Genomic DNA, 27,926 nt, shown 5'->3' on the forward strand with positions numbered 1-27,926 from the left:
GAGTACTTGGCCTGGTGCTGGTAGGAAGGACATTCATACAGTCCAAATTTTCTTTCTTCTTTCCGTTGCTTTGTCTGAGATAGATGATTTATACAAAATGTACTCTAACTTGAAAGGCAGTAATAACTTATATTTCTTTATTTATTTTTTGTTATCAGCACTAATATAAAAAAGTATGGCCGATATTTTGGATTTTATATTTCATTATGTTAGTTACACTGGAAAGCTTTCAAAGATCAAACTGCTTTGGACTTACTTCATATATGTTTAGTTTTCTTTCGTACATTTAAAATGAAGTAAATGGTGCTCATCGTTTTCAGTTGCAGACTCTTAAAAACTGTTATGTAGTTGGTAATAGTTAAGCACAGATATGAACAGAGCAGTGTTTATCAGATGGCTGCATTTGCAGGAAGCATCACAGTTACAGTACAGTAGGTAAACTCCAGATGTGAAGTCACACATGGTGCTAATTCAATGAAATTCGAAACTTCAGTATCACTCTTATTGGTATCTACAGAATTTACCATGGTAATGATCAATGTCTGTATATTTCATTACTGTGCAGCGCCAAATCCGTAACAAAAATAATGAAAATGAAGGACTGATAAATTCTAATGAAATGAAAGCCTCTGCCTGTTTATACAGTAAATGTTGTGTGTAAGGGGAAAAGGTCAAAATGGAAAGCCAGCGATGAGTGTGTGAATGACTCGGGTTGTTTATTAGTCATTCAGGACCAGGAAGACATGCTTTTCTGTACTGCAGGAAGTGGAAGATGTGCTGTAACTGGTTTATGTTATGTATTGTTTGTTACAGCGAACAAACTGTTAACAACAAGGTCACCTTATGTATGTGTGATGGACTTTTCCAATGTCTAACTGTGAGTATGTGTACCGTATGAATTTGTCTGTGTTCTTCTCTGTATTTTTAGGAATGCAGACATTAGCACATGTGGATGAGTTGCTGAGTTTAGTCGAGGGGAGCACATATGCACACGTCTGTGAATGTGTGTGTGCGTGTATTCAGCCTGTAATCTTGCATCAGTGAGTGTGCCTGATCCATTGCCAGCCTTTTAATTTCTCTCATTTTGGGCATATCTTACTATGGCAGATTATTCCAATTATACTGTCTTTTTGTAGAACTGTGTGTGTGTGTGTGTGTGTGTGTGTGTGTGTGTGTGTGTGTGTGTGTGTGTGTGTGTGTGTGTGCACGAGCGAGAATGAGACAATGACAAAAGAAGACTGGGAAAGACTGAGACATCGAGAAAGACTGAGAGAGAGCCAGCGAGTGTTAGAATGACTGTGGAAATTCCCAATGACTACACAAGAACAGCCTATTTGAGCAAACAGCCAAACAGCCGCATACTCCCACCTATCTCTCTTCTCTTTTTCTCTTTCCCTCACTCATGTTGTAGGGTGACCTCACCCAGGCCACTGCCAGCCCTTTTCCTCCCGATGGAAGTAAAAAATAAATGCTGTAGTGAAGTGATCAGGCGACCTGTAGTGTGTGTGTGTGTGTGTGCGTGTGTGTGTGTGTGTGTGTGTGTGTGTGTGTGTGTGTGCATTTGAAATTAAAGACATGTAGGCCTCATTAAAGGCACACACTTGGATACTGGAGTACTGTAAGAGACAAAATGAAGCGAGTGACCTCGGATGTTTACGTTTCTTTCATTCCTTTTTTCTTTATATTGTATTTGGCCCGATTTTTTATCTTTTTTTCTGGCCCTTTATTTTAAAAGAGTAAACTATCCCACTAAGTGTTATCATAGTCACACAAGGTTAATCATATTAAATCTCAATCTCTGCCCAGGATTACCTGGGAAATAAATGTATAACTCATCATAACATAATATCAAAATCCACTTTTTATTAATTATTAAGTATTAGGCTAAATATGGGTCTAGAGAAGAATAGTGACTTTTATAAGAAAAGCAATCATGTCCTTTATTTTTTTTTTAAAGCACATTTTTAAAATGTTGCTGTCTGGTTTTAAAATGCTGGTTAGCAAATGTTGAAATTAAGATTTTATGTTTGGAGTGTACAAACTGGCACTTATAGACAAGCACACACAGACACTCTTGCATGCACACTCTTGTGGATCAGGCTGACATGGAGGGTAAATGAGAGCATACGTCAGATCTTGAGCCAATGTGATAGCCAATACACTGTAGCACACTTCCAGGTATGACGTAATTTTTATTCTCAGCAATATTTGATTATAAAGATATTAAATGACCACCTATCTTCTGTATCTATCTCTTTCTTTCCAGTTTGCAATACAGAAGACAGAAGGACAGGGGAGAAGGAGGAGCACAGAAAGACAAAAAAAGAGTGCCTTCGAAGTAAAAAAATAAAGAGGAGCGCCACAAAATCTGCACTTTGTGATCAGTGAAGAGGAGATGAGACCATTAAAGAAAAACAGAGGGCGTTCTCCCCCATTAACTAGAGGCAGAGGGGGGCGAAGGAGAGGGGGCTCACAGCCTCTCCTGGAGAAAGAACCCAAAAGAGTCAAGAGGGAGACACTTGTCAAAACCACACAGTATACACCCAACACTCCCACACACAAACAGACCCTGCCCACATTCGCCAACTCTAATGAAGACCCAATCACAAACAGCAATACCCCCACGATGGAGGAGTCTACTGAGCTGAGGAAACCTGTGGAGTCAGTTGAGAAGGAGGGTAAGAAGGCAGAAGAAAAGACAGAAAAGGAGAAGATAGTGGGCACAAATGGAAATAGTGCTGTGGCCACTGAATCTGTAGCATTTCCTACCTCTTCTCCAGTGCCACTCTCCACAGCCACGCCCCCTCTGGCCACCAATCACAGCCCCAATTTAGGCTCAGTCTCTAGTAGGAAAACAGCCACCTTTAAGGCTCGTGTACCCAAGAAAAAATATACATATGAGCACTTTGCTAACAACGCAAATGCCCTGACTACCATTCCTACCTCCAGACCTGCACACATACACAACAATTACTGCAATATTAACAGCAAAATAAGTGATAGTGTGAATACGCCCAATAATAATTTCAAGAGTAGTAACAATATTAATAATAGCATTAATGTTAGCATCAATAGCAGTACTAACAATAACACTACAAAAGGTATTAACAACATGACTAACAGTAGTGCTGGGAGCCATAATACTTTTATCAATAGCAGTAATAGTAGAAGTAATAATTGCTCAGGTAATCAGTCATCAGTCTTAACTGTGGATAGTAGAGCTACAGAAGCAAAGTGTTTTGTTTCCACGGAGGATAAAGCCCTCAGGACAGCAGATTCCCAAGCTGGGGAAAATGAGTCAGAGGGGGCCCCTTACTCAGTGCGCTCCTCATCCACTGATACAGCTAGTGAGCACTCCGCTGACCTAGACATGATGGAAGCAGCAGGACAAAGCCTTCATCAAAAGAACTCCAACTACCCAGCTCCTCTCCATAACTTGCACCATAAAGAGGCCAGTCTTTCAGAGGGACTAGCCGAAGTTCTGGCTAAAGGCATGAAAAACCAGAGAGTTCTTGCTCGCCAGATAAAGAGGACTATGGAGAGTGGGGTTAGGGCTACAGGGAACAGAGGGGTTAAGGAGATTAACTCATGCCCTTTATTATCTGTGTTCAGACCAGGGGTGGTGCGTAGGGTGAGTGGAGGTATTGTTGAAGTCCAGCTCCAAGGAGAGGAGACTCTTGTTAAATACCCTTTCCATGGTGGAACCATGATGACATCGTCATCAGGGGCTGAGAGCACTGTGGAGTTTATTTTGGATGCCCCCCCACCTGGCATGGCACCGGTGGCAGTCAGGACTCGAGTGTGCGTGCCCTTTGGTGGAGAGGAGGGGGGTCCTCTGCTGTACAGAGAGGGGATTATCACTCAGGTGGACCCCCACCCCGGTGTGTCATTTCCTTACCAGGTGCTTCTAAATGAAGACAGAGAGACTCTGGACAATGGAGGGGTGGGGGAAGAGAAAGAGAAAAGGAAAGCTAATGCTCGGACTGTGTGGGTGTCCCGACAAAGTCTGAGGCTTCTCACCCCTCCTTGGGAGGTCCCACATTTGGATGGTGGGAGGGCAAAGGAAAGAGAGCGGGAGAGGGAAAGAGAAGAGAGGGAGCGGAGGGAGGAGATGGAGGTAGAGAGGGAAGTGTGCCAGTTGAGTATTGGGATGGGGGTGCTGGGAGGGGGAGCAAGGTTAGGCCATAGTTTTTCACATGAAGGGGTTGTAGGTGGGCATCCCTATGTAAACGCACATCCACCACCCCATTCCTCCACCGTGACATCTAGTGTAGGTGGCAGCACAGTTCATGGCTGCGGAGATAACTACTCTGACAGAGAGAGACAGAAACAGCCAAACACTCCAGAAGAGGACGTTGAGGTATCTTGTTTTAACATGACCCTCACTGTTGATCCCAAGCCAAATGCTGGGACCTCTCAGCAAATAAACATCGTCTCCAGGTCCAGTTGCTACCCCCCCTCCTCCCCCCACCTCTCCTTGATGCGGGGTCTGGAACCCCCACACTTCTCCACCCTACCTAGTCCTCAGCCACCCCGTTCCCCTGCCTTACTGGTGTCTGAAATGAACAACACCACTCCAAACCTACCTCCATCAAAGACCACTCCCACTCAGACCCCTACTCCCACTTCTGGTGGGGGGTCCTCCTCTACCTCCTCTCGCTCCAGGACTCCCCTCTCATTGGCTCAGCAGAAATACAAGAAGGGCGATGTGGTGTGCACCCCTAATGGTATCCGTAAGAAGTTCAATGGTAAGCAGTGGCGGAGGCTGTGCTCCAGGGAGGGCTGTATGAAGGAGTCTCAGCGTCGAGGATACTGCTCAAGACACTTGTCCATGAGGACCAAAGAGATGGAGACAGCGGGGGGAGGGGGGGGAGGAGGAGGCAGCAGCTCAGGGACAGTCACCCCTGACCTGCGGGGGAGAGCAAGCAGTGAGTTTGAGTGGGACGACACATCAAGAGAGAGCAGTGAGACCGGTAGCAGAGGAAACTCCAGACCCCGCTTGGTCCTCCCCTCCCTCCTCCCCCATGACCTGTCGTCACGCTTTGACTTCGATGAGTGTGAGGCCGCCACCATGCTTGTGTCATTAGGCAGCTCCCGCTCTGTCACCCCCTCCTTTTCTCCCATCTCTAACCAGTCGCCCTTCTCCCCTGCCCCCTCTCCCTCACCCTCCCCACTGTTCGGCTTTAGGCCGGCCAACTTCTCCCCAATTACCGCTTCCCCAGTCCTCCAACACCGGAGGCACAGGCAGCCCAGCGGGACAGGGGGCAGTAAGGTAACAACCCCAGCTGGAGGAGGAGAAAGGGAGAGACACACTTCGGGTATCCAGCCCTCCTTCCACAGCAACCTGATGTTTACAGTCCCCATGAGCCCCAGCAAACGAAAGCCCGACGCACCTCCTCCACCACCCCTCCCCTCACACCACCATGATTACACACCCAAGACAGAGCTGGAGCAGGGGGACCTTAACTCTTTCAGGGTGTTGTCCCCCCAGACATCAGTTTCACATTCCCGCACACACACACCAACTTTCTCCCGACCCAGAGGAGTGACCACCCCCTCCTCCAGTAGGTCACCGTCTTCCACTGCTGTCTCCCCTCCTCCTCTGCTGGTGTCTCCAACTCCTCCTTCTCCTCTAACTCCAGATGGAGGGCCTCGTCGTGTGGTCCCTGTATCCCAACAGGCCTTGCGGGACTCCCCTGTCATTGTGAGAAATCCCGAAGTCCCACTGGCAAAATTTACAGAGTGTCCCTTAGGAAGAGGAGGAGGTGGAAATGAGGGAGAGACAGATAAAACCTCATCTACAGACATCGGCCTAACACCCCTCACCCCTCAGCCAATTTCAGGCCTCCAGATTCCTGTCCCCATTAACGCTGCTGCAGCCACAGTACCAAATGGCACCGTCCTTTTGCGGAGCCCAGCCCAAACTCTGGTGCTTGTGTCCCCGACACCCTCCTCCCTGCCCACCACTGACACCGCTGCCACCCCCCTGCAGGCCCTGTCAGTTACCGTCAGCACAACAGTCACAGCTCCCGCTCCAAGTAGCACTGACAGCTCTGTGGAACGAGAGGAGAACAGGGGGGCAGGGTTTGGGGGTGAGGTCCAGCAGCCAGTTCCCTGTCACCCTTCTCCCACCGCTCTGCTGCCCCTGATCCTCCCAGCTGAAAGCCTTCACCCTGTCCCACGAAAGGACATCATCATGGGACGTCCTGGCACAGGTGAGAATTGCTTCATACGTGTGGGTGTATTTTGTGTGCAAAGTCAGTGACTTTGAAGGAACGAGGAGAAACTTTTGGAGGCTATGGAGATTTTTGTCGCAATTAGGGAATTGGGCTGCAGTTAGAAAACAGGAGATATGTGGAATAAGCGTATTTAATGCTGTATTCTGTGCACCTTTAGACATATTCCAATCACATTATAAATATGTCTCTGTTCCAAAAGAATATAACAAAGCAAAACTCCTGAAATATATATTGTCGATGAGAAAATAATATAGATTAGAATAGAACATTAATTAGGGATAATGTGTTGAAAAAATGTATTATAGGCTATAGTTTCCTTATTTCAAAGTGAAAAATAATTACACACAATTCTCACACAGTATACTTTCCTTTATTATATATTCTTTACACTGTTTTTTTTTATATTTAAATTATCATTCAAGTCAAATTATTCCTACATGACACCAAATTTCAGCTCTGTACATACAAATAAAAAATGATGGAAATTTATTTTTTATGAACCCCAGTTTTTGGACCCTAACAGCCTCGTGGGGAATATTTTCTGCAACATCCCCAGTTGTGCAGCATAAAGAGGTAGGGGAGTTAGTTTTTTTTTTTTCTCTGCGTAATTAATTAATGTTTTAGTTTTATATTTACAATTGAATTGCTTTCCATAGAGTATATTCACTAAATTCAATTATAAGAAATGTATCACACCTTTTTAAAGGATATATTTTGGTAGCTGTGTGTCTCTGTAGTGTCAACTACTAATATGCACAGTGTCAACTCAGAATGGACTGAGGAGAAGCTGTTAACAGGTCTTGAACAAGAGAGATTCTAGAGATTAGATTATAACTAACGATTCTTGTACTCAAAAACTGAGACTCCAAAGAGACATGCAGTGGCAGTGCAGATACGTCCAGATGAGAAACTGGGGGGAAAAATCTGTTTATTAATGTGAATTCAGCTGAAGCTACTGCAAGTGGCATATGTGTTAAAATAGGAAGAAGACTAGGGGCAAATTATGTGTAAATGTAGCTTTACGAGTTTCTCTTTTTGTTTTGCACACACACACACACACACACACACACACACACACAAGCTTTCATTTTAAAAGGACATTTTCCTTTTAAATACAATATAAATAGCAAGGACCTTGCTTAGTTATTTGTTTTTCTCTATATATTTTCTGAATAATGTTTATTTTTTTTATTTAACATAACTTGTTTGATAACACCTACAGTGTAATAGAGGCTTCGATTACACATTAACATGCCACGACCTGTGTGTGCTGATGCCCAGTGAAAGAAGCTCCAGATAGCCAACATGCTGTTGTCCCATATGGCTTCCTCTAGTCGTCTGTCCACCATCCTCATGTCTGCTGGTAAAACTAAACTAAATGCTTAACTGGTCTTGTGAGTCCCATGTAAGCCCTGATACAGGCACCTGTCCTTCACCAGGTCAGGACTAGGCTTGTTGGAATCACTGCTGAGTGTCAGCACTTATTAGTGAGTTAAGAATAATCCATGCCGTCCATCCCGGTAACTCGGAGAAAGGGAGCTCGGTTTGTCTGATGATTTTTGGAAAAGGACTATTTTACATCACATATCATATTTAAGAGCCAAACAGTTGTTACAAAGATAAAACTATCAAAGTAACAATACAATTGTTGTTGTTTTGGATTTTAAATACAAATAGAAAAGGGACACACTAGCTGGATGCAAAATTATTTATGTGTATTCATGTGTCTGTGTGAGAGAAAGAGAAAAGTGCAAAAGAGAAAATGTATGCACGGGCATGGATGTTTGTGTGTTTTCTGTTGGAATTGGACTCTATGTTATACAGGATTAGCTTTGTTGATATTGGAGAGTCCCTCTTATAGTCCTCATAAGTCATTATAGACAGAAACTTCATGGCTGAGTCGTAGCAATCATACACTATATAGACAAGACACAATGCAACAGCATGGATTTATAATAGAAAGGAACAGGGAAGTTCGATAGGAATCTGAAGCAAAATAAAATAATGGAGGAGTGTAGCTGTTCCCTGCTCTAAATCAGTGCTACACAAGACATTAACATTTAAAGCAAACGTGAGGTTTGGAACGTGTGTGCGACATGTATGTAGGCCAGTTTCCATCAACTTGTTTTTGATTTTGTTTTTTAGAGGGAGAAAGAGAGAAAAAAAAGAGGATTAAATCAGAAAGAGAATGAGGAATGCCTCCAAGAGGATGACAGCGTAGATGAATAAAGACGTAGATGTAGGAAAAGAGGATTTAACAGCACCTTACAGTTGTACAAAGCTTGCAGTTTATTTCTTTAAAAAAAAGTCTGAATAAAAAGTCTGACCACCCGATTAAGTGTGTGTGTGTGTGTGCGCGTGTGTGTGTGTGTGTGTGTGTGTGTGTGTGTGTGTGTGAGACTCCCTGACCCTAGCCACTATTATCTCCTAACTCACTACAAACTATTTCCGCTGACTCTTACTGTGTGTATGTTCATGTGTTTGTTTATTAGTGACTCATGTAACACTATAGTGAAACAAGGTGTGGGCAGCATTCTTGGCCTCTAATACTCAGGTGGGTTGATTCTAAATGTGTGTGTGTGTGTGTGTGTGTGTGTGTGTGTGTGTGTGTGTGGGATATATGTTGAACGTTTCAGTGCATTGTGTGGGTGTGTGAAGAATTTATTTCTCAAGCTTCTGTGTGGGAAAATGCTGTACTGCGCGTGTGTGTGTGTGTTTGTGTGTGAACATTATTCATTATAAGCTGAAAAAAAGAGCCTACTTCTCAGTTTTGTTATATAGGGACATATAGTATTAGTTGGTGTAACTCACTTCACCAGAGCCTTTTGCTCTTGGTGTGTACTGTATACTTATCACTGTGTGGACGTTCACGAGTGTGACAGAGAAGTTGACAGGAAAAAGAACGCTGTCATTTTGAGTGTACGGTCCCTCCTCAGATCCCCTTTTTTTTTGCAGCTGAAAGGAACGCTGAATGAATGAATCGCATCTCTTTACGTGAGTGTGTGCACACTTGCCTGTGTGCGTGTGCATTTTTATTTTGAAGATCTTTAAGCAAGAAGCACATGTGGGTGTTTTGTGTAGAGTTAGAAAGGGTGTGTGATCTTTTGCATATGGTCGTAGGAGAGTGTGAAATAATGGGGAAAGTAGGAAACACCGCACGCCTGTGTGTGTGTGTGTGTGTGTGTGTGTGTGTGTGTGTGTGTGTGCAATCACACGTGCTATATTTGTGTTTGCAAGTTTGTGTAGGTGTTAGTGTCTTTTTAACAGCTTGTGAAATATGAGCAAAAGGTAAACAGTACATTTTCTTTTAAAGGTTAATTTAGTGTTTTCCAAATTATCTCAATTATGTTTGTGTCAAAATATATTATAAAAATCTTGGCAATTTTTTCTGGAGTCATAGGGAATTGTTTAACAAAACAAAACAAATTACACCTATTCAGGGATAGGTAAAACTAAATACAGTACATCAGGCATTTTAATTAAACAACAATTAGATGAATGAATAACATGTGCAAACTAAATGTTTGGTATATTCCTGTGGTCAGGTAGGAACTTTGATTTCATCAGGAGTGAATAAAATCACTGTGAAGTATCTGGCAGTTAATAAAAGGACTATATTTCAGCAAACCAATATAGTTCTAACACTACGTAAGACGGAGGCATCAGATTAATACATTTTTACAAGACCGAGATAAGTAGTCTGCGAGTTCTTCCTCTCTTGTCTATGTCTGTGTGATATACATTATAATCCTGCATATTCATTTATATTTTGTGTTTTTGTTAATTCAGAAATAAGGCATCAATCCTCTGCTCCTCAAGCAGCTCCTCAACTGACACTGTCACACACTTCTTAGACAAAGCTCGTATGTGTTTTTTTGTGTATGTACTTTCCCACCTAAGACACGCTACGTAAGTAAATTTAACATCTTTTCAATTGTTACCGTAACTTCCTGTATTATCAAAACTATGATGGGAACAGGCAGAAAAGTGTAAGCGACAAGATGAAGGATGAGACCATTTTTTTATATTGTCACGTGTGTCGCATGCAGTGTGTGTGTGTGTGTGTATGAGACGGAGTAACCAAGCGTCAATCATTGAGCACCGGATATGATGTGTTAGCGCCAAACGTCTGTTGCCATGGCAACAAAGCAAACATCACAGTGATGTAGCCTGTACATAACACAGAATATTCACAAATATAATAGCTGTGTGTGTGTGTGTGTGTGTGTGTGTGTGTGTGTGTGTGTGTGTGTGTGTGTGTGTGTGTGGCACGTGTGCTTGTGGCACTTTCCAATGAGAGACACACCAACACATTATATGTGGCGCCTCTTTAGTTCGGCTTTGGGTGTTTTAGTCAACAGAAACGAAGCTGGATAATCGGAAGGTTTCCACTAATTATTTAAGCAGCGAGTAAAGTGTTCCAGGTCAAATATCATTTATATTTACAACAGCCATTTCCAGTCCTACTACTGTTTTCTTTTATTTGGAAAATTACAACCTTTATTATAAGCATTTATTTAGATACTATTTTACTTTTGTAGCATTTTTGACTGGCAACTTCCATTAATCTAGCTCTGAATTCAGTCAGGAAAGTGTGCATGGTGTCCTTTTTATAGAGAGGACCTAGAGGACTTTGTTGCTGTAAAGGTCTTGAATGAGTGTTGTGTATTTGTTTGCTTGTATCCAAATCCATGTTTTAACAGAAACACCAGCTTTCTCTGTATGACCACGTACTGATACTACTCGGCATCTCACATACTGTGCTGCATGAGCTGTTTCAAAATTACTCATGTCAATATCCCACAGTTACAAATGATTGAAAGTAAAATTACAATATAACCATAGTATATTATTAAGTGTGCATAATTCTCTATCTCTGTGTTGCTCACACATGCACATGCAGTTTGTGAAATACTGAGAAAACATGTCACACTTACGTAGACATAAATACACTTTTTCGTGCTGTTATTTTAGACTTGGGTACATATTTTTCTCTGCCCCCTCGCTTTCCTCGGTCTCATTTTATTTATTTTTTCTAAAAGATTATGACACTTTTACATACAATTTGTTTTAACCCTTTGCTCCATCGCATTGCAGTGTTTTCGCTTCCCCTCCTCTTCACTTTGCTCTCTTCATTCTGGTCTACCCGGATACGGATACCCGGGAATAACATCCCCACTCCCTCCCGCCTCTGCTTTACGTAACTCTTAAAGCCCTGCATATCCTCCCTGGCCATGGCAACAACCACATCTGGATCACACAGCCATCTAGACTGGCACCAAAGCACATATGAAGCCCTCAAAACTTACCACAAAAGTCATGTGCAACGATAATCCTTTTTCCTATTGGACAAAGCATACTTTGGGGAGATTCTCAAAATGCATTGATGCAGTGGGACTCCTAAGTCTGAGGTGGCTACAAGACATTTACTGCATGCAAGTAAAGTAAGACTGATATTCAGATTTGCTTCTTCAGGATCTCAGTTGAACCCACATTCATTGTTCTCAGGAGATCACCGTTTTCATGTGTTCCTCACATCCTAAAGTTTGGAATGAGAAGATTTTTTTATTTAGCTCAGGAATGTCTTTTCGCTCCTTCATCCCACTCTCCTCTCCTCTCCTTGCATCTCTAGCTCCACAGACTGCACTGGTTTTTTGCTGCTGCCCGTCTGTTGGCCATTTATCTGCAGGCTAGTAGTGCCCCCAGATGGCCAAACACATACATTACAAGTTCATTCACACAGTGTATGGAGGGATCTGGGTTGTCAAACACTGGTCTAAAGTTTGCCTGACATGTATTTTCCCCAATGCTAATTCACTGTTGGGAAGAGAGGCGCAGTGAATCTGCATGTGTAGCCACAGAGTGGAAAGTGTGTTTTGTGGGTGATGAGCCTATTCAATTCCCAGTAATTATCGTTGTATTCTTCTCAATGCTCAGCAGTACAGTCTTATCTTTGCAACATTGAACAAAATAAGGAGTAGAATTCAGTTTTTTTTAGACTTTAACTGAAGCTAGAACTAAGCCATGCTCGAGTCCAGTGTCCTAAAAGTAATCTCCAGTTTGCGTCCGACAAAGCCATTCCTCTGGGTGTCCATAAGCCATGTAAAAAAATAATTGGTTAACTTTATTTTGATGCAAAAGATGGTGATGGTCAGTGGCAGATTGGTGACCACGAGCGACACAGGGTCCTGTGCCCAACATAGCTGTTGCCATGGTAACTGCAAAGGACTGGTGGATTGAGTTATAATTGGACGGAGCAAAATGGTGGGTTGTGGGAGGGAGAGAGACAGAGCACAGGGGTGGAAGATGAATTAAGGGATGAGAGAGCTGGGATGGGAGGGTGAGCAAAGGCAGTGCTCTGCTTGCACTGTGCCAGCGTAGGTAAAGAGGAGGAGGAAAAGTTTCTTGTGAGAGGTCACGTGGCGTTTGACAAATGTAATTGGGAGGTAGAGACATGCATACATACGCACATTAAAAGCATGATGTCTGTAAGAGGAGACAGCCAATGAAAGCCGCTGAACACCTACACAGATATTGCACTGCCAGCATGGCAGCAGGCAGAGATAGTAAAGCTCAGCTGAGGGGGAATTTCTCTTCTACTGTTTTTTTCACGCCTTCTCGCTTACTCTTGTCGGTCTTCACCGCTTATCTCTTTTATATATGACTAAGTCCTTGAATTCTCTCTCATCTCACGTCTACCTCACCTTCTCTGTGCCGCTTTACATGCATGCAGTCAACAGATTTTCTTAATTTACATATTTTTGTGCTTAAATAGCTGTTCTCTAAAGTGACAAAAGTGTGACTTTTACACAAATGTTTTTGCAGTATTTTGTAGACTGTATGTGTATTCAAACCAGGCTAAAGGAAAAACCTGATAACTCTGCTCTGAATAATTGGTCAGATGAAGTTCATTAACAAGGGTTTGTAATGTTTGCCCAGGGTTGTAACCACTCAGCAGCCACAGTAATCCCTCATCTCCACCGTGCCCTCTTTCACCCTCTTTTTTTCCTTTCACTTACACAGTCAAGCTGTCCAACTCCCCTCTGCTTAGCACATTGTGTTCACTGGGTTGACTTGTTAAAAGCTTGGTGCAGTTGATAAGCCTTAATCTCTTATTCTCTGTATCTGTGTGTCTCTTCTAATGCCTATTAGTTTAGCCCTGTCTGGAAAACCCAGTCTTAAAAGAAGTACAGAAAGGCTCCCCATATTTTTACATGACACAAGATGCTTTACTGATGCTAATGGCCTGACAAGATACAGCAGAAGGAGCCTAGGTACACTGCAAATATGCTCCTTTTTGTTTAAGATGTTAGAATATTATTTATCTTGTCATGTACAGTGGCACAGATCCAAGTTTAGATTTCTCAGTGGGGTTTTTTTTTATTGGAGAAGTAAAACCCAGGACTGAGAGGGTTAACTTTTTTACTACTGAGGAATGCAGCTTCAAGTGGCTCTCACAAACTTATTGGTCAGTTACTGAGCTCCTGATGGGCTGTCTGACTGGTAGTGGTAATTAAGTTCCTCCCAGTTTTTAATTTATCTTATGGATAGATGAGCTAAGCATGGCTTCTTGACTCATACAGCATGACGGAAAACTATATCATGCATACAAGTCTTCTTCCTTTCTGCCATAGCTGTGTTATATCTAAATAATATAGGTATCTTTAAATGATTTCCCTTTGTCTCCCTTTGCCTCTCCCATCTCTGGCCCCCCACGCCCTTCCTCCTTTTAAGAGAAGTTCTGTTTTCACAAGTTGTTTTCTCTTCACCCACCCACCCTCCTCCTCCATGTCTCCCTCCCTGCCTCTTCTGCTGAAAATGACTCCAGTCTATTTTTACCCTCTGGTCCTCTCCACCCATTTTCTCTCTCTATCTAACCACCCCTACTCTCCTGTTTTCAATTCTCTTCTTCTCTTTCTTTCTCCCTCTGTCCCGTTGATTGTTGCATCAGAACATTTGAAATTCTGTCTGGAGGAGGCACATTTGCATGGAGAGATGGAAAAAATGTTTGGGGATTTAAAAGGGCTTTTTATGGTGAAAAATTACTAATAATCACTTGCCTCTCCACTGTTAGCTACATTCCTAAAAGCAAAGTAGCATTACCAGAGAAAGGGTTTATAATCCATCTCAAAAGTGAATATTGCTGATTTATAATACATCAGTCAGCATTTATGTTTACATGGAACACTTTAGAAAAAACAAATAGCGCACCGAATGACCCTGCATACTCATATAGGTGTAATGGGCGTGGATTTGCATGGTCATCTTGAGCCCCCCAGAGCCCTCATCAACATCCACCCCCGTGCAGATTGCATAAAAAGACCAAAAGCAGCGTGGAAAGTAGACAGCTCACTAGCGCCTTCCTGCAACGGATGGTCTATATGGGTTTTGAAGCATTGTAAGAGGGAGGGATCTTGTCTAACTTCTGTTAGACCATTGGTTGGCCTACATCTTGAGTGTCGTCTTTTGATTGGTGGTTTCACGCATCAGTCAAGGTTTACTACGACTCCATCTGCACCAATGACATGACCGTGGGGTGGGCTTACTGAAAGAAACATAAAAATACACATTTTTGATCAATCACTTGAACGCCAGCTTGTGTTTCTATATAGACACAATACAACTATATGATGTTTATTTATGTATTGCTGTATATTTAAGATAAGTGCAGTTAATGTGGCTAGAGGAGCAGTTGGTCATAAAGCCGAGTGAAATTTGCATATGACTGGCATTCCAGTGCACACTCCGACCAATCAGGGTTCGCGGCGGGCAGATGACAGGTGGCTGCATTGGCCAATAAACAATTGTAATACGCTGAGGAGGGCGGGACAAGGCTGGGCGAGGTTGACAGGACGGGAAGAGGAGGGGGCGAGTGCAGGGGGGGACAAGCAGCCTAGCTTACAACAAGAGGAAGAGGGAGGGAAAGAAAGAAAGGACCAAGGTTTGCGCGAGAGAGAGAGAGAGAGAGAGAGAGAGAGAGAGAAAGAAAGAGAGAGGGAGGGAAACGAGACAAAAATAAGGGAGTAAACTCGGGCTGGGAGCTGTGGAGATGATATACAAGGACTTTTCTGGACCAAAACAACACTCGTGACATCAAGTATTAACTGAACTGAACGGTGTGCGCACCGATGTCGTCCCTACGAAGTGGCTAGCTAACCTGCTGCAGACGGACGAATCTCACCAAAGGCTTTAACCTAACGTTGCTGTATCGTTTTTTGTAAAGCCCCCCCGTCGGGTTCAGGTCCAGTATTCGGGCATCTTCTACCAGCCACTCGTTTGCTGCTTTGTGGAGGAAAATAACTGCGATTCATCCCCATTTTTGTCCTCGCCGACTGGAGTCAGGAGTCCTCACCGTGGTCGCTTTTATCGCTGTGTTGTAGACTCATCAGTTGCTAGCTAACGTCAGGTCTGTGGCCAGATTGGCCAGGTAGGATATGGGCTGGTCGATTAGAGACTATAAAGAGACCAGTTAAGAGCTTGGAGTAGAGACGATAGTGTTTGGTAGCTTTCTTGATAATCAAACTGATGGATAGTGGGCTTGTAAGCACTGGGTGATGGATGAATGCACCAGATTTACAGTCAACGACATCTGCTAATGCCCAGTAAACAAGGATAAACCGAAGTTGGTCGCTGTCCTTTTATAGGCGATTTCGGATATTGGCAGGTGTTAACTGAACTGTCAGGTTAAAACAGGTGCCTAGTACAATTCTGAGAGCAGGTTATAGGAAAAACAAGTTAGTTTAGTATTTGGTGTAATGCACTTGTCAAACAGTGCTCGCTGGATTATTTTGACAGCCAGTACCTGTTAATACGCATTCGTAGTTGAGACATGAGAACAATTGCGTTTCTTTTGCCTCTGTCTGTGCGGCGTGTGCACGACCAGGGGCGTTCCCGAGAGGTTGGTCCAATTTGGAGCGGTGCACTTGAGGCTCCGGTTGTTACGAGAGGCAGCTAAATTGGCGTCTCTGTTGGTTTATTATATCAATCAGAAAGTATTGAAGGTGTGTAAGTAAACAATGGACACTTGGACAACAAGCAGTCTCTTTCGCAGCTCTTCCAAGTTAGACTAATCACCTTAGCTTTGCTCGCCCCAATTTGCTTGTTAAAGTGTTGCTTTGCCTGATCGATACAAAACCCTCTTACAAGCAGCCCTTTAGCGGTTTCAGTCGGGGACTGTGCTTCTTAATAGCTGCCAAGCCCATCTGTATGCAGCTGTATTGTAGCGCAGAGCAAGGCTTGACATGGCCCAGAAAGACTGCGTAGTTTCCGGGCGGATGTTAAAATCCAGGCCGTGGATGGGCTAGAGGCCTTGATAACCCCTTCAAGACCAAGCTGCTGGAGTAATGTAAACAAACAGGGAGAGAGGGCATCGGAGGTAATTAGACCAAAGGGAGGAGGAACCTTGCCTTCGATCACACGTTTCAGTGGATCGTCAATACACTGTTGCATTCTTACAAATGTAACTTAAGTATTGTATCGTGTATAGTACATTTTGTCCACTGATGTTTAAGTGTTACATGTGCGTTATTAGATTGCGGCATTATGCGATACGGAGAGATGGACTCTACTTGACAGACATATTTCATTTTTACTCGCATTGGAACTAAAACGGTATCCCTCTCCAGGCCAAATCTTAAAATCCCCTTGATGCAGGTTGACGATGCAGTAATTGTTGTGAGTGATGACCGCAACCTGTAGGGATGAAACGGATACAGACACCTTTGAGCACCTGTCGTCATCTGTGAGCTTCCCAGCAATATCAGCTCGAGATTTTTGGATTTAAGATGTTTCTTTACCTGGATTTCTGTGTGTTGTAGAAGAGTGATTTTAAAAGAACGTATTATTTTTGCTGCGAGAAACATCAAGGATTTCATTCAACAATGTTCTCATCAGAGAATCCTCAGTATCTCCGCCAAGGATTAAGCATGTTTGGTTAGTCCATGTCACTTACCTTACTGTTTATATGGGAATACAGTATCCTTTATGCCAGATCTGTTCCATACAGCAACATTTCATTATTGTTTACTTGTAGCATAATGCAACAAAAGTGTTAATTATTAATATCGAACAGAACCTATTTTAGAAGACGACAGATACAGTCAGATTTTGTTCCTTTTAAACTTTTTGGGCGAATCATCCTCAATAAAAGATTTTTTTTTTTCCAAAGATGGAAATAACGATAATATTTTACAGTCCTCATACAGTCTCTTGCTTATTTATGGGAGTTCAGAGTGTACCAGCTTGTTATCCATCCAGCCTGTTATTTAGAACAGAGAGTCCTTTTGTACATCTGCTGTTGTTGGAGTGATTTAACCAGTTAAGTGGCTGGAGGTGGGCTACTGTGGCAGTACTGATATTCTCGGTACTTCTCAAAGTACTGCTATTGTTGTATTCTGCCAGGTAGTTAATTGCATTCACCTAGTATCCCAGATACTAACCGGTCGCTTACTAGATGGCTAAAATGAAAGCCAGTAGTGCTGTGCATCCAAAGGAGCTGCTGTCAAAGCAGTGAGCTTTAGTCGTACCCTGACTTTAGTGCATTTATTTGTGGTTTGTGTCTCATTGCAAACACATGAGTGTGATTGGAGTAGTAATGCATCTCTAGTGGGAGTGTTACACTGCGGGCCCACAGCATGTAAATCTTAATGTCACTGTCTCACTGAATGCTTGCTCTTGGGGGAACTACTTGAATTGTTGGGGCTTTATAAATTATAGAGTGTGGTCTAGACCTACTCTATCTGTAAAGTGTCTCAAGATAACTCTTGTTATAATTTGATACTATAAATAAAATTTAATTGAATTGTAAGAAGGCCTGATTCTTTTGAAAGTTGATTTCTGAGGAGGGAAGCATTTTATAAAGCTCTGGACATCAGATGGTGTTGGTTGTAATGAACAATGCTGTTTTCCTCTGCAGTATGGACCAATGTAGAGCCCCGGTCAGTTCCAGTCTTCCCGTGGCATTCATTAGTCCCTTTCCTGGCACCCACCCAATCAGATGCTTCTTCTCAGCCAGGAGAGGGCCAGCACCCTGTCAACCATCCCCAAGCAGCCAGTCTGAAGACAGGTACTACTGAATACATTTATTTTTTTGACCTAATGACTGTAGAACATGTGTTATCACCAGTTTCATGTAATTTTCCTTGGGTTTTAATAGGTTGTAATCCCATATATTGTTTACTTTGCCCTGAACAAGTTTGTATCTTTTTATTCTTCCTCAGAGTGTCAGGGGGTTGCAGCGCAGTCACAGGAGCCTGCAGAGGCACCTCCCATTGTAGAGAGAGGTCCTCCTTCCCGGCCTCCCCCCTCTTCTGATGAGCCGCCTCCAGAGAAGGAGAAAGGAGATGCAGAGAGGGAGAGGCCTGACAGCGAGACAGAGAGTGACGTGGATGACCCGTAAGTGCAGGTTTTTTTAAATAGGGATTTTATGTGCAAAGCTTTAAGGTTACATGAACACATACAGATAAACACTGCACATATACTCCTATCAGTGTCTGTATGTAAAAGTGGTTACGTATTTGTCAGAGTCAGCCTTCACAGTAATTTTCTCAGTGGTACTGTGTACCCACACATACAGTATGGGAGTGTGATATTTTCTGTATCCTCGTGCTAATTTGGGTAGAAGAGCTCAATACCAGAACAAAGCAGATGGGAACAAAAGCATTCCATCTCTGGGCTCTATCACTATATGAAAGGCAGTGGCCAGGCTGTCAGCCATTGAAATGGTTGAGCTATCTGCTGAATCTGCTGATGTATCTCATGTTAGATGAACTACTTGTGCTCTGCGTCTACATCTGATAGACTTACAGTTTTAAGATAAATAATACTAGTTACAAAGTAGAACATTTCCCAGTTTTAAATATTAAAGAGTAAGTAAGTATTAAGTGTAAGCCTGCATGTGTGTATTGTCCCCAATGAAAATATCTAATAAAGATTACAAACGGAGGGTGGTTTTTGTCTCCTTTCAGCTTCCTCCCAGGAGTTGTACCAGAGCAGCCCCTCTCTACATCACCAGTAAAGAGACGCACTCAGTCCCTCAGCGCACTGCCCAAAGATGGAGATAAGAGCAGCCCTGGAAAGGTAGTCTTTTCACTGCTCCCATTGTCAATATCAAAATTCTCAATGTTCTTTTTACGGAAATATGTAATATCGCTCTATCTTTCTTGCTCACTCTTTCAGAGGGAGAAGGACCACATCCGGCGACCAATGAATGCATTTATGATTTTTAGTAAGCGTCATCGCGCATTGGTGCACCAGCGGCACCCAAACCAGGACAACAGGACAGTCAGCAAGATTCTTGGAGAGTGGTGGTATGCTCTGGGACCTAAGGAGAAACAAAAGTACCATGATTTGGCTTTCCAGGTACACTGATGCATTTACAGACAAAAAACACACAAACTTTAAGATTATACAATAATGCTTCTGTGCTAACCTATAGTACATAAACTATATTTTTGTTTTGTTTTTCACTAACTCCCTCCTTCTTGTCCCTTCTCCTGTTCCCAGGTAAAAGAGGCCCACTTTAAGGCCCACCCAGACTGGAAGTGGTGCAACAAAGACAGGAAGAAGTCCAGCTCTGAGGGCCGTGGGGTCCCAGGGGGCAAAGACATCAGAGAGAGGAGCATGTCTGAGTCCACAGGTTGGTTTCACTCAGCACTCAGAATATAAAACATACACATGCATATCTTCCTAGCATGTTGTTAACAGTATTCTTATACTTTTCAGTCTTCTAACAGTCTTCTTTTTGCCCCCTGATAGAGCCACATTCTGTTGAGCTGAAGGGGGTTGGTCCAGGACTGGTGGGCGTATCTGAAAGGAGCACAGGAAAAGGTCATGTGGGCCAGCTTACCCGTCCCAGAGCCTTCTCTCAAAGTGCCATGCACAGCCTGGAGCGGAGTGATAGAGGCAATACACAGGCCCTGGCAGAACTGGCCCAGGTAAGAGAGGAGCACAGCTCATAGACCTGAAAAGTTGATTTCGTAATATGCAACTTTGCATATATATATATATATATATATAAAAATTGGAGACCATTATCACTGTATGAGCCATAAACAATGTTCTACTGCTGTTTTTGTAAACATGACTTGAATAAAGCTAGTTTCTTTTCCAATTGAGTGACTTTAACAGAAATATTTTTTTCTGACAGAATTGCTTTTTAACAGTGTGGCAATTGTGGCAGGATTTTTCTATGATAAAAGAGCATCTTTGCACATAAAATACACAGAAGACTCATTGACACATCTGGAATATACTAATTATTAAACACTAAGAAGAAATCACTTGTTTTAAAACCATCTCTGCTTCACGGTCACTTACTTTTTTTTCTCCCAGATGTGTGTGGACAGTGGCAGTCAGTTTTCGAGTCATGCCCCACCCCTGTCACAGTCCCAAAGGGGGGTCAGTGAGGACATGACCAGTGACGAGGAGCGCATGGTCATCTGTGAGGAGGAGGGAGATGACGATGTCATTGGTGAGAAATCAGACCTACTTTGCTCATAAAACCGAATGTTAGATTAGATTTATTTAAGTGTTAGTACACTGCTTCCTGTGTTACTGACCCACTTAGTACATTTCCGGCAACTGCATGTAGATTTGTTATTCAATGGTACAATAATATTATATATAGCTCATGATGTTGCTAAATTGTGTCCAGTTTTTGACCACTTCCATGTTTTTATTTTAAAGATCGAATGGTATTGAGAGCTGACTCAGACACTAAGCACACTTGATTGGATTATAAATTGCAAGGATGTGTGTAGTGTAGCTGTAGTGTATTTTTTCTTTTCCACAGAGGACCCTTATCCTAGCAGTTCCATAGACCTCAAGTGTAAGGAGCGGGTGACTGACAGCGATAGTGAGAACGGTTCTGGAGACGAAGGTGATCGGAAGGTAACCGTCTTGAACAATAATTTTTCTCCTGTTACTGATATTTTCAGTGCATCTTGTCATTTTAAAGTATTTGCCCTCAATTATATCCATGTTACCTCAAGATAATTGTCTATCTTTCTTTTCAGAGAGTTTTTGCTCCAGTCATTTGCTCCTCTGCATTATCATCTTCCTCACACCATACCCCTCATGGTAGGAGTGTCTCACTGTCCTCTTACCCCAGCAGCAAGCGTTATGATGAGGGGAGATCAGGAGGGGGAGGGTTTTCAGATCACAGGAGGAAGGATAGAGGAGAGGGAGAGGGTAAGGACACATTTGGGGGAGAGGGGGGAGGAGGAGTGCAAGCCACATCTCTCTCCCTCACTTCTGGCCATTCAGTCATCTCCACTTCTCCAGCTGGAGGGCATCCTTCCTCATCAGTAGGTTCACTGGGGGGGAACCCACTCCTGGGCATTGGCACTGTAAGGGTGGCATCTACAGTGGTGACCAATGTAATGCGTCCTGTTATCAGCACACCGCTCCCCATCGCCAGCAAACCCAGAGATGGAGGCACATCAACTAGCCCGCATCCGCCAGAGAGGAAGTCCTTGACTCCCCATCAGCAGCCACAATTTCTGATTGGCTCAGGATCAGGAAGCGGGGTCCAAGCCCCAGGTGGTGGGTACTACTCTTCATCATCACCTAATCCTTTAGGTGCAGGCCTGGGCCCTGGTGGTGTAGTGACTAATTTGGTGTTAGGAGGAACTCTGTCTGCTCAACCTGCTGTACAGCTCATCACCCCTTCCCACCACCCTCAGCCCTGCCAGCAGCAGGCCTTTTCCTCCTCCGCTGTTTCAGTACCGCATAGCCAAACCAACGGGCCCCTGCCTCTGTCCCTGCTTCATCCCCAGTTCCTTCCTGCCTCTTCCCTAGCATCCCCTGGGGGTAAGGCCATCACACAAGTTCAGTACATCCTGCCCACCCTACCAGCTAACCCCAAGAGTCCACCTCAGCAGCTCAGCCAGCCAACCAGTATCTTCAACTTGCCCACAGCTCCACCCACACACATGTCCCTGGCCAATGGAAAGCAGCAGGGGACAAGTTCACTGACAGGATATACGTCCAGCTCAGCAGTGGGTGTGGTTAGCCCGGGAACTAGAGGTGAGTTTTAAAACTGCAGTCGTCTCAGTAATTGAGTCATGGCAAGGTGCATATAGCATATTATTCATTGGTTACTCCTAATACAATGCCCGTTCTCCCTTTCTTTTTCTGTGCCTCAGTGCAAACACAGTCTCCAGTGCTCCAGGGCAAAATGCTTGTTCCCATGGCAACAGTACGGACAGCACCAGCCCCTGCCCAGCAGTTTCCCATTGTGGCCCCACCTCTTCCGGTCCAGAACGGTGCTCAGACAGGAAGCAAGGTCAGTAAGCACTTCACTGGAGACACTGAAATGAGAACTTTATAAATTGTGTCAATTTTTTTCAGTAACAAATCATAAGCTCACCACATGCATTGCCCCCCATTTACACATTTGTATTTATCATATTCCTTACTTTATGACTTTCTCTTTGCATGCCAGATCATCCAGATAGCTCCCATGCCTGTGGTCCAGTCCCAGCTGCCTCAAGGTGGAGCAGTCCACCCTGCCAGCCCCTTCCCTGTAACAGTTGGCACAGCTGCTGTTGTGGCTCCAGGATCAGCCCCCTCCCAGGCTGTACTCCTGCCACCAGCTCCTACCAGGTATAAAATAACAAACTACGATGAAAGAATGAATATGGATCCTATACCTCTTGAAACTACAACACCACACACTTTTGTGCTTTTCGTTCTACACCAGGGCAAGCTATATACACATACCATAACAGGAATACTATGTCAAACAAAACTGTTTCAATAACTGTAGGCTTATAGTTTGTACTAAAGTGGTAAACGTCACCACTTAGGTGCACCAGAATAAACGAAACAAAGAGTGCATATTAGTTTTCAGCCCCAACAGTTATTCTAAACTGACTGTGAAATGCTTTTCTGTAATTGCCTGCCGAGCACCCTTTTTATTTTCATACTAAATCCACCCACCTGGCACTGAAAGAAGTCTATATAAAGGCTCTTTCAGACATGCACTTCACCTTGTAAATGTATCACTTAAGCATGTGGCTATCATGTTTGCATAAGTATTTAGAGTTTATCAGAACACAAAATGTTATGATCTAAACGCTTGTCTTGCTGCTACCTTAAGATAGCTGTGTAATCAATTTTAAGCATCAGCCCAATTATCATTTCTAATGCGCAAGTAAATTAAATCTGTTTAATATACCCTTTAATGAACAAAATACTGTACACAAGCCAATTTTAAGATCGGAAGAGAGGTTCTCTTCTCATTTCAGGTAATCATTTTTTTTCACTGAGAAGTTATTTTCTATTCCATTGCAAGACAACAAAGCAAAAAAATGTGTCTCAGAAAATCCTATTGGTCAGATTACCAGCCTGTTTGCCCTAAACAGCTTTACCTACAAGTTATGAGCAAAATGAGAAATTAGATGAGAGCCCAAACTTAACTTAAAGTGCCCATATTATGAAAAAATCACTTTTTCTGGGATTTGGGGTGTTATGTTGTGTCTCTGGTGCTTCCACACACATACAAACTTTGAAAAAAATCCACGCATGCTGTTTAGAGTGAGATACGGTTTCTGAATGTGTCCTGCCTTCAATCTCTGGGTGAGCTGTTCAAAATCAGCACGGCTTGTGACGTCACAAGCCGAAACGAGCAGGCTAACCGCAACCATTAGCTCGTAGCGTTAGCATGCTAACGCTATGGCTAACGTTAGCATGCTAACGCTAGCATGCTACCTCGTTCTCAATAGCAAAGCACTGCTACAACACACACAAGTTCACCATAATCTACAAAAGAACTACTTACATGTGCGCCCTCATTTAGAAGTCTCCCAGCTAATCCTGCCTTGTAACTGACCGAAGTTGGAGAAACAGCCTTTCTTTTACTGTCTATGGAGCTAGCTAGCTGACATGATCTACATCTGAGCTACTGGGCATGTGCAGTGCAATCAAAGATAGTACAGAAGAAGAAGAAGAAAAGAGGTCTCACTCTGTAGCTAAAACAGAGACCAGCTGAAAAGAGGATCTGCAGCAGTGAGAGAGAGCACTGCAGTACAACACAAATATGGTGTTTTTTGAAAATTAAACCATGTAAACCTATTCTGGTACAACCTTAAAATACAATTATGAACCTGAAAATGAGCATAATATGGCTGCTTTAAATATGTTATTTATTTTCCTTTCTACAAACCTAACTAGAACAGGGTGGGTGCTGTCGGCATGTGTTATTTATGTGCGTTATTCTGTCTATTAAAGCGCTGTATCTCTTTCCGTAACACTCGACTTGTAACGCTCTATTATGGAGAGATCTATGTTTGAAAGCCCAAAAGCTATTTCTTTAACAAATAAATGAACCCAACAGTGTTACAGATCAAATGTCTAAAAGGGGCTATAAACAAATTATGTGCCAGTAAAGCTTGACTCAGCTCTGACAAACGGGCACCCATTTATGAACATGCCTGGCCTCACTTACCCTGGGCTACTGTTAATCTCAGTAGTGGCTCCATTATTCCTTGAAAGGATTTACATAGAAAAATGTGGATGAGGCGTGCTGTTTGCATGTCCTGTGTACATGCTTAGAATAAATATTTTAAAGAAGGAGTTCCAACACATGGGCAAACACTTGAAAATATGGACCAGCTTTAACCATTATTGGTTTAGTGCTGTGCTTTCTTTTTTCAGAATATACTACTTTTGCAGTTATTAAATGGGAGACAGCAAGCTCCCATCCATTAATGGGACTTGCAGTGATTCTGAAAAAAACCCTAAAAAACCCTCCATAAAACAAGTAAACATCACTTAACCAAAGATAATTCCCTTGGAATAATCTTGGACTTGGAAATTGGGTGACCATTGCACAGAAATTGTGTACTTACCCCAAAAATAGAAAGCAATCAAAATGAGAAAACATGACAATTTTCAACCATTGGACAGATGATCAAAGGTGTATTCAACAATGTTATTGTGGTTATTGGTGGGATAAAAAGCTCTATATAAACACAGATAAGCATCTAATGAAGCCTTTCCTTATTACTGTTGAACAGGTGTTCTTTAAGTTACTTTACATCTTTTTCTAATCTCTTGTAGTTTATGGATTGAATTAACTACAGTTACATTATAGTACTTGATAAATTATACTTTATATAAAGAAGTTGAATTGTTTGTTATGGCAGGGATGTCTAGATTTCTCAAAGAATAGCGAGCAGACAATACGAGAAACAAAAACTCCAGCAGGGGTGCAACTGTAGCAGTGCAGCTCTATTCTGGATGTGTTAGTCATGCTGCTGGTGGCCCAAGTTGCCTCTGCCACCCCCACACTACCTCTCAGCTCCTCACACACACACACACACACACACACACACACACACACACACACACACCACACATATAGCACTAGTCATCGAGTGCTGCTCGCTGTGATGTACACTCACCCAGTGACCCTCACTGCAGCACTTATTTTTTTGTCTTCCTCTTTCCTTGCAATCATGTCTCTGTTCTTTTTTTTCCTCCTCTGGCTCATTATTGTACCATAACATCTTCTGTCACCTTTCTTGACATTTTCGTCTTCACTCTCCTGTGCCGTCTTCATTTTTATTCCTCGTATTTCTCTCCTCTAATCCCCTCTTCCTTTTTCTGTACCCCCTCGTCCAGGATCACCTATGTCCAGTCCACTCCAGGGGTCCCATCCAGTCTGCCTCTGGTCTCCACGACAACAGGTGCTTCCACCACCCAGCAAGCCCTGCCGGTGACTGGATCTGCATATGTTCCATCGCCCCTGGCAACACTTGGGTTCACAGCCATCGCACCACCTGGACAGACGCTAGTTCAGCCACTGATTGCGGGTCAGTGTTGTGGAGAGCTCATTGGTTCTGTTCTTTATAAGTAATGTGTGAAATGAGCTATATGAACTACAACAGCAGTAGGAAAATGTTGCGGTAGGCCCCTCAGACAAATGTTAAAGTTTTCCATTTCATAGCTTATATTAAAACTTTTACGTGTTCTTTTTATTCTCTACTGTGGACAACAATGTAAATTCAAGGCTCATTTAAAGCTCAATAAATATAACCTAATAACATCCAATACTGCGCCAACAGGAAGACAGGCATCCAAACCACAGATACCATAGCAGTGTCCAAAAGAAAGTTCGTACTATCCATACTGCATCCTGAATTTATACAGTGTGTATATACTGCAAACTAATCGTCATAGTACATACTTTACCATTTTATACCAGCAGGACTTTAAAAAATATCTGGGGCGTCAATCAAACTGTGACTTTTGGAACGCCACTGCCATTAAACATCACAAATAGACATCAAATTGTTTAATACTAAATCTTCCAAGATCTTTCACCAACATCTGCAATTTATTTTAATTTGTTTTCCAGCTGTGAGCAGCTTTTCTATTTCCTGCATTGTGGGAGAATAGTGTCTATCAACAGCACACACAAACATTATTCAGTGTGCATGCAGTCACTTTCTTCCATGTGAAACGCTACTGTATATACTGTACACACTCAGTACTGTACCCTATAAATTCAAACCTATACCACGACGTTGGCCTGTTTGACCAAAACAGATTTGTGTTAACAACTTTCATTCAACCATAATCAAAGTGGGCCAGTGTTTATCATGGGTGGATAAACTATCAATTACATCTCCAGTCTCGTAGTGCAACACAGAACATATATTTGAATAAATGAGTAACTTTTTTGCCAAATGAGTATTAACGAAGGCTGCTTTAACTCCAAAAATCTGCCCTCAGATACAATTCTAAAAAGGTTAAATACCTAAAATTAATTCTTACATGAAATAAAATGAATAAACAAACAAATGAGTGTTTCCATTGCGCCTGTAAAACATTTGCCGTCCAATGATGAATGCTCAAACAACTGGCCCATACTTTAACTTGCTTGTTTAAGTGCTGACACCTGAACTACAACATCCAAATTTTTCTCTCAAAATCTTTGGTGGTCAGTTGTTGATGTGGTGTAGGACTAATTAAATACCTCACCATGTGTAAAAGCACACTCACAAATTCGTCAAATCTGGACCAAGGAGGACTGAATCCCTGATTTGTTATATTAATCTGCAATAAAGAAGCAATATGGACATTTATTGATGTGAAAATGTTATAGATTATCACTGTACTGAAAATAAAAAGAACATTTGGCCTCTTGGGTCTCCTGTTTCCTTCATCCAGGTCAGCCACCGCTCCTAGCCACAGCTCAGTCTCCACAGCCTTCCATCTCAGCCCCTGCCTCAGCCTCCGGGGGCCAGATAGTCACCGCCATCTACCCTCCTTCACCTAGCGTCACCATGGCAACAGGTGTGGTCTCCATGACAGCAGTACCCCCCAGTGTGGTCTACTCCGTCTCCAGCCCTTCCAGCACTTCCTCTCACATCCTGTCCAAATACACAGCAACCCCCACTACAATCATGAACCCACATCCGCAGCCCCATCTGGACAGACAGGCAGACAGGCACCTGCCTCCGGACAGACCTGCAGATCGACAAACTGACAGACAGGCTGAGAGGCAGACAGAACTGCTGACACATTCGGACAGACCTCTGGAGAGGCAGGCCTCCACCAATAGCAGCTCAGTGGCTCCTCCCGGTGGCTCAGCTGTGTCCATAAGGCCCTGCAGTCCTCCACTTCAGATCCAAACGCCTGGTGGGCTGCATGTATTGTTTTTACAACACTTGATTTGAT

General features: G+C 43.0%; 1 protein-coding gene across 3 annotated transcripts in view; it reads left to right on the forward strand.

Annotated features, from left to right (window-relative positions):
- The window catches only part of cicb (capicua transcriptional repressor b), a 36,996-nt gene that overhangs the window by 4,427 nt on the left and 4,643 nt on the right, over nt 1–27,926 (forward strand). For 2 of the 3 annotated variants that reach the window (XM_031299729.2, XM_036006727.1), the window contains exons 2-15: nt 2,267–6,215; nt 18,154–18,303; nt 18,458–18,632; nt 19,205–19,316; nt 19,416–19,598; nt 19,743–19,875; nt 19,995–20,173; nt 20,571–20,709; nt 21,031–21,128; nt 21,254–22,265; nt 22,385–22,524; nt 22,684–22,844; nt 25,866–26,056; nt 27,417–27,887. In XM_031299729.2, coding sequence (XP_031155589.2) covers nt 2,396–6,215; nt 18,154–18,303; nt 18,458–18,632; nt 19,205–19,316; nt 19,416–19,598; nt 19,743–19,875; nt 19,995–20,173; nt 20,571–20,709; nt 21,031–21,128; nt 21,254–22,265; nt 22,385–22,524; nt 22,684–22,844; nt 25,866–26,056; nt 27,417–27,887 — 6,964 coding nt within the window. In that variant the 5' untranslated portion in view covers nt 2,267–2,395. The remainder of the gene's footprint in view (nt 1–2,266; nt 6,216–18,153; nt 18,304–18,457; nt 18,633–19,204; nt 19,317–19,415; nt 19,599–19,742; nt 19,876–19,994; nt 20,174–20,570; nt 20,710–21,030; nt 21,129–21,253; nt 22,266–22,384; nt 22,525–22,683; nt 22,845–25,865; nt 26,057–27,416; nt 27,888–27,926) is intronic. The other variant, XM_036006728.1, reaches the window with a different exon arrangement.

This window comes from Sander lucioperca, chromosome 10, assembly GCF_008315115.2.
Source record: "Sander lucioperca isolate FBNREF2018 chromosome 10, SLUC_FBN_1.2, whole genome shotgun sequence".
Lineage (NCBI taxonomy): Eukaryota > Metazoa > Chordata > Actinopteri > Perciformes > Percidae > Sander > Sander lucioperca.